Source organism: Artemia sp. Qi Xiang Cuo, chromosome 2, assembly GCF_049724085.1.
Source record: "Artemia sp. Qi Xiang Cuo chromosome 2, ASM4972408v1, whole genome shotgun sequence".
NCBI lineage: Eukaryota > Metazoa > Arthropoda > Branchiopoda > Anostraca > Artemiidae > Artemia > Artemia sp. Qi Xiang Cuo.
The window spans coordinates 73,441,742-73,449,684 of record NC_142795.1 but is presented as its reverse complement, the minus strand read 5'-3'; the positions used below and the strand labels follow the sequence as shown (position 1 = coordinate 73,449,684).

Genomic DNA, 7,943 nt, shown 5'->3' with positions numbered 1-7,943 from the left:
CAAGTTCATTTCAAAGAAAGAAATTCAAAATGAACTTTGAAAAATCAAGAAAATGTAACTGTGAGAAGGTAAACCACAACCAAACACTATTTAAATATTCCAACTCTTGCATTTCAATGAAAGAAATTCAAAATGAACTTTGAAAAATCAGGAAAATGTAACTGTGACAAGGTAAACCACAACCAAATACTACTGAAATATTCCAACTCTTGCATTTCAACGAAAGAAATTCGAAATGAACTTTGAAAAATCAAAAAAATGTAACTGTGACACGGTAAACCACAACCAAACACTACTGAAATATTCCAACTCTTGCATTTCAATGAAATAAAATCAAAATGAGATTTGAAAAATCAATAAAAAGTAACTGTGACACGGTAAACAACAACCAAACACTACTGAAATATTCCAACTCTTGCATTTCAACGAAAAAGAATCAAAGATGAAATTTTAAATAACAAGAAATTGTAACTTTGACAAGGTAAACCACTACCAAACACTACTGAAATATTCCACCTCTTGCATTTCAACGAAAGAAATTCAAAATGAACTTTGAAAAATCAAGAAAATGTAACTGTGGCAAGGTAAACCACAACGAAACACAACTGAAATATTCCAACTCTTGCATTTCAACGAGAGAAATTCAAAATGAACTTTGAAAAATTAAGAAAATGTAACCATGACAAGGTAAACCATAACCAAACACTACTGAAATATTCCAACTCTTGCATTTCAACGAAAGAAGTTCAAAATGAACTTTGAAAAATCAAGAAAATGTAACTGTGACAAGGTGAACCACAACCAAACACAACTGAAATATTCCAACTCTTGCATTTCAACGAAAGAATTTCAAAATGAACTTTTAAAAATCAAGAAAATGTAACTGTGACAATGTGAACCACAACCAAACACTACTGAAATATTCCAACTCTTGCATTTTAACGAAAGAAATTCAAAATGAACTTTGAAAAATCAAGAGAATGTAACTGTGACAAGGTAAACCACAACCAAACACTACTGAAATATTCCAACTCTTACATTTCAACGAAAGAAATTCAAAATGAACTTTGAAAAATCAAGAAAATGTAACTGTGACAAGGTAAACGACAACGAAACACTACTGAAATATTCCAACTCTTGCATTTCAACGAAAAAAAATTCAAAATGAACTTTGGAAAATTAAGAAAATGTAACTGTGACAAGGTAAACCACAACCAAACACTACTGAAATATTCCAACTCTTGCATTTCAAAGAAAGAAATTCAAAATGAACTTTGAAAAATCAAGAAAATGTAACTGTGACAAGGTAAACCACAACAACACACTACTGAAATATTCCAACTCTTGCATTTCAACGAGAGAAATTCAAAATGAACTTTGAAAAATCAAGAAAATGAAACAGTGACAAGGTAAACCATAACCAAACACTACTGAAATATTCCAACTCTTGCATTTCAATGAATGAAATTCAAAATGAACTTTGAAAAATCAAGAAAATGTAACAGTGACAAGGTAAACCAAACACTACTAAAATATTCCAACTCTTGCATTTCAATGAAAGAAATTCAAAATGAACTTCGAAAAATCAAGACAATGTAACTGTGACAAGGTAAACCACAACCAAACACTACTGAAATATTCCAACTCTTGCATTTCAACGAAAGAAATTCAAAATGAACTTTGAAAAATCAAGAAAATGTAACTGTGACTAGGTAAACCACAACCAAACACTACTGAAACATTCCAACTCTTGCATTTCAACGAAGGAAATTCAAAATGAGCTTTGAAAAATCAGACCTTTGGAGGGGGGAGGGGCCGGGGGAGGGGGTCGTTCTGTGTCTCAATGCACAAAAAAAGTATAAAAAATGGGGGAGGGAAGGGGAGGGGAGGAGGGGAGGGGAGGAGGGGAGGGGAGGAGGAGGAGGAGGAGGAGGAGGGGAGGAGGGGAGGAGGAGGGGAGGGGAGGAGGGGAGGGGAAGGGGAGGAGGAGGGAAGAGATGGAGGGAGAGGGGCCCCTTTGGGGGGCCAAAGGGGGGAGGGGCCCTTTGGGCCCCGGGGGGGGGGGGTTCTGGGGGAACCTTGAGGGCCGGGGGGCCCTTTGGGAGCCCAGTGGACCTTTGAGGACCGGTGGCTTCCTTCGGGGTTGGGGTAGAGGGATTGGAACCCTTTGGGGTTGGGGTAGGGGGATCGGAACCCTTTGGGTTGTGGTAGAGGACCTTACGACACTGTTAAAATCGAACTTGTGTATCATAACGACCACAGAGTTTTACCCTCAAATTCTCTTCTATAATCATCTTTTAGAATGTCTCCAACTGTTTCGCCGAAATAATTCCATAAAATGGTTAAAACGGTTTCGCCCAAATAATCTCTAAACGTAATTTTAGCGTGTTCCTTTTGTTTAGCATCCCTATGCTTTCACATTTGAAATTACAAAAGAAACCCTGTCGCGCGCTAAGATCAAAACATTTGGTCGGAAACGATTCTTCTGGAAGAACTCCAAATTAATTCCCTTTCGTGAATCAATTCTCTTTAGAACAACAAATTAATTACCCTTTCATGTCAATCAATCAATCACGACATCATCTGTCAAGTGTGATCTAAACTTTGCCCGGAGACATTTCTCTTGGTAGAACTCCAGACATTAATTAACTTGACGTCATCTGTCAGACATTAATTAAACTTGCCTGGAAACAATTTGATTAATGACTCAATAATCCATGAAAGTGACAGAGTTCCTGTTTTTTCATTTTCACTGACAAAGACCATAAATGTGACAAAGTTCCTGTTTTTCCATTCTCACTGACAAAAACCATAAAACACACATAACCATCCAAGAAAACAGACATAAATGTGACAAAATTCCTGTTTTTCATTCTCACTGACAAAAACCATAAATCATCCATAACCATCCATGAAAAACATCAAATAAATCGACCAACACACATAACCGTCCAAGAAAACAACCATAAATGTAAGAAAATTCATGTTTTTCCAAGTGAGAAAGTTTCTGTTTTTTCATTCTCACTGACAAAAACCATAAATCATCCATAACCATCCATGAAAAACATCAAATAAATTGACCAACACACATAACCATCCATGAAAACATTCATAAAAGTGAGAAAATTCCTGGTTTTTCAAGTGAGAAAAATACTGTTTTTTCATTCTCGCTGAGAAAACCATAAACCACGTGGTCATGTCACGAGTAGAACCCTCCTTTCTACTTGTATCAAAATAATCAATTAATGGTATGCACATTTACTTTAATTCAAAAATAGTTTTGCCTACTTTAACTGGTTGATTTTTAATTTTGAGTGCTCTGCACAGGAATTATTTTATTCAGTGATTATACCCGTACAGAGTATTTCACAATCTAGTCTACAAAATACAGCATAAAATATCAAAAACTGAAAATCACAAGCACAATACTAAACCCCACAAAGAAGCAAGGAAAAAGGAAAAAGAACAAGTTGACAACAATTATTAGCACTTAATAGTAAGTAAATGAAAGGGAAAGAAGAAGAAGAAGAAGAAAAAATGAAAAAAAAAGTAAATTATACAATATCTAGTCTCTTTGTTCGGTTCAAGTATTCCAAAACGGCATACCGAGCTTCTTTAATGAACCACATAACATTAATATTAAAATTATAGAGTAAGAAAACCCTTGTAATTTAAATTGAATTTCAGTTCTTTCATATTCAAAAAATTTACATTCCAAAAGATAATGATATGAAGTCTCCTCGTCACACAATCACAATTGGAACAATCACTTTTATTAGTTCTACATGAAAATGAATTTAATTTACAGCAACCAGTTACACTTTGTGTCAGTTTATAACTAGAGTAATTTTTGTGACTTGTGCCCTGCATATCATCAAGTTAATAAAACTGTGCCTGAAGACTCGCTCAGAATATACGCTCAGATAAAGCTAATTCAATCTCATTTGAAAACAAAAAAAGATGACTTTTATATCCAGACTTCTGTAACTCTTCGCCCATTAAGAAAAAAGAAAGATAAAAATTACATTGAGAGAAAGAAAGAAAGCTTTTTCAAGCTAGACTGGAAATGTATGCTGATTTTGTGGAAAGGGGAATGAAAGAAATGCACCTGATATTGAAGCCTGTATAAGTTAAGGGTAGAATTCTAGATCGTGTGCTTATCAATATCTTGGAAAGAAGTTAAGTTAAATGTGCATACCTCTCAGGAATGGATTCAGAGCCTAAATTGTGTTCTGGATAGGCCTTTACAAGTATTCTGCTCCAAAAAATCCGACCTTTGATGGTCTTGGACGAACTTTGCGTTATAAATTTGTGTGCTATATCTTTCCCTTTGCTATATCAAGATTTAAAGGTTTTTACAGATTTTGTGAAAATGTGGCTTAAATTTGAAACTCAATTCTATTGCTTAACATATTGCTTGAAATCCTATTAAAATCGTTCGAATTGTGTTTTAAAAGCCTATAATACAGGAACTTGGAGACATCCCCCCTCCCATTACTTGCTATAACGTAGCTCCACTTCGGACTGCAAAGCCGGATCTAGAGCAAAATCTCGGGAGGGGGGGGGGCAATGTGACAAAGGTGCCAATAATTGACCAAATTAACAAATTTATTTAAAAGAAAAGACACTGAAAAACAGAGAAACAAACATGGAATGAGGGCGCCAGAAAAATCTTGGGGGCCAGGGGTTCCCCTGGATCCGCCAGTATCGGACTGCACTTGCTGTAACTGCACCAAGTAATGTAAGCAAAACTATCATCAGTCATAAGCATAGGCGATAATCTTACAAAATGGGGATGCAATACATTTATTATTATCATCTCAACAAATTATTTTTCATTGCTCTACCTGAAATACTTTATTTGCATTTCAGTCCTCCCAATCGACCTCAAAATTTTCGGTATAATTGAAAGGATCTCAAAAGAAGATTCCTTGAAATAGATATATTATATATATTAGTCTAAATATATTATAATAGATATATAGTCTAAATAGATATATTATATATAATAGTGTAAATATATTAGACTGGCTACCAGTTTTTGACTTGAATACAAATTACAAGGACTGTAGAGTATTGGTGAGAGGTAGCAAACCTTTGGTATCACCATCCATACATTGGCCAAAACAAGAAAGTTATGACTAGGCTGTATCGCAAAGGAAATGATTCACAAATATTTGCCGTCTATAAAAATTACTGTTTTTGCTTTGATATTTTGAGGGTCTAATAGACTTCCAAAAATTGTACCTTTTTGTGAAATCCGTCTACAGTAGACTTCACAGAAGAGAGTAAAGAGTGTAGTTCTGAATAGAGTGGAAAGGAAGCGAGCTCAACTGCGTTGGCTTGAAATGGCTTGGTGGTTTGGTGAGTTTTTAGTTTTAGTAGCATTAATAAAGGAATATATTGTAAATGGAACTGTGGATCCAACAAAAACAGCATTAAGGCAATATGCGTATGAATCCCAAAACCTTTCTTTGATTATTGGTAAACGTCCCTAACATCAGAGGCAACGCTGTAGCGTTGCCTATAGTAAAGGCCATACGGCTGCAATGTTTTATTATTTATTTATTTATTATTTTTTTTTCCCAGAGGCACTTCATACGGAAGGGGTCGTCATAGAAACTTCAAAGGGGGCTCATTCGATTGGAAATCGAGAGTTCTAGTGCCCTTTTTAATCGTCAAAAATGATTGTAGGGCAACTAGCCCCCCCACGCCTATCCTTCCCCCAAACACATCCAATAAAAATTTTGAGATATCCATGTTGTTCAACGTAGTTGATTTCCTGATAGAAAACATGTTTTTAGGAGGACACTCCCCCACAACCCTCAGGGCAAGAGTTGTAAAGTTTTTCCCTGTGGTCATATCAGGTTTTTATAGAAAGCCTTGTCATAGAAACTTCAAAAAAGATTCATTCGATTGGAAATTTCAAGGGCTATTGCCCTTTTTAATTTTCGAAAGTGATTGGAGGGCAACTAACCCCCCCCCCCCCCCCAACATTACCCCAAACACATACAAAAAAAAATTTTAGCAAGCTAATTATTTCAGCGGTGTTGATTTACTGATATAAAATATGTTTTTTATGAAGAAACTCCCCCACAACCCGCAGGGCAAGGGTTTTAAGTTATGCCCTGGGGGCATATAAGTTTTTAATAGAAGGCGTTGTCATAGAAACTTCAAAACGGGCTCATACGATTGGAAATTCAAATTGCTAGTTCCCCTTTTAATAGTTGAAAGTGATTGGAGGGCAACAAGCCCCCCTCCCCCATGCCCATCCTTTCCCCAAACACATCCAATCAAAACTTTGAGATAGCCATTTTGTTCAGCGTAGTTGATTACCAAATATAAAATATGTTTTTGAGGAGAACACTCCCCCAAAACCCTTAGGGCAGGGGTCTTAAGTTATGCACTGGGGGCATATAAGGTTTTTATAGAAGGCGGTGTCGTAGAAACTTCAAAAAAGGCTCATTCTATTGTAAATTACAAGGGTTAGTGCCATTTTTTATCGTATAAAGGTTTTAGACGGCAAATAGCCCCCCCCCCCCACGCCCATCAGTCCCACAAACTCATCCAATAAAAATTTTGAGAGAGCTATTTTGTTCAGCGTAGTTGATTTACAGACTGAAAATATGTTTTTGAGGAGGATACTCCCCCACAACCCTCAAGGCAAGGGTTTTCAGTTATACCCTGGGGGCATATAAGGTTTTTATAGAAGGCGGTGTCGTAGAAACTTGAAAAAAGGCGCATTTGATCGAAAATTCAAAGGGCTAGTGCCCTTTTTAATAGTCGAAAGTGATTTGAGGGCAATTAGCCCCCTTCTCACGCCCACCTTTTCCCCAAACAAATACAATCAAAGTTTTTAGACAGCCATTTTGTTCAACGTAGTTTTAAGTTCTGGAGATTAGGTCTTTGAAGATGACAACTCGCCCACACCCCTCAGGGCAAGGGTTTTAAGCTATGCCGTGGGGGTATATAAGGTTTTGCATAGACAACATTGTCGTATAAACTTCAGAGGGCTCATTTGATTGGATATTGAAAGTTGTAGTTCACTTTTTAAGCGTCGAAAGATATTGGAGGGTACCCACCTCCCCCCCCCTAAACCCTATTGTCTCAAATGCATCCAAAAAAAATTTTAAGATAGCTATTTTGTTAAAAATAGTTCAAAGATTATATAAAAAAAAATCCGGTGTTAACACAACCCACCGGGGCCCGAGGGCAGAAAACCAACAAAGAGAAAAATCTCAATGAAAAATAAAACAATAAACGAGACTGCGGCCAGTGGAGAGAAAAGACAAATGCAAAACAACGCGGATATTTCGCCTGTATCACAAACAAGGCGGCTTCAGCACGAAAGACAGAAGAAGAACAAGATAAAAAAAAACAAGTTAAAACTGATTAAAAGATTGAAAATAGAAAGTTCTAATTCACTTTTAAAGAGTCAAAAGAGACCGAAGCTTAATCAAGTCCTCCCACGCCCTTTTTCGCCAAACCCATCCGATAAAAATTTTGAGATAGCAATTTTGTTAAAAATAGTTCAAACATAAGATAATAAAAACTCCGAAGTTGACACAAACCCATATTTTCACTTTGATATTTTGATATCAGTTTTGATACTTCGATGAATATTTGATTTTTTTTAAGTTTGATTCCGAAATAAGGAATTTTTAAAAGCTTAAAATTTTTTGCAATCAAAAACGAACAAAAATTAATTAAAAATTAATTTAAAAAACTTTCCGAAAAAATAAGTTTTTCAAAGAAAAGTAAAGGCCATTTTAAACTTAAGCTCAACAGATACAAATACCTTTTAAAGCTCAAATTCAAAACGGCCAGAAATTACTATTAAAGAATAAATGAAACCCAAAGCGAACAGAAATTAAATAAAAAATCATAGAAAAAACATACAACAAGTAATGATATAAATGAATAAATAGATCTTAAAGCGAGTA

At 35.7% G+C, this 7,943-nt stretch overlaps 1 protein-coding gene across 1 annotated transcript in view; it reads left to right on the top strand.

The window, feature by feature from the left end:
• The window catches only part of LOC148955595 (uncharacterized), a 60,033-nt gene that overhangs the window by 28,232 nt on the left and 23,858 nt on the right, over positions 1–7,943 (top strand). Inside the window, exon 5 of the mRNA XM_089107721.1 lies at positions 5,274–5,364. Within this exon, the coding sequence (XP_088963847.1) occupies positions 5,274–5,364 (91 nt within the window). The remainder of the gene's footprint in view (positions 1–5,273; positions 5,365–7,943) is intronic.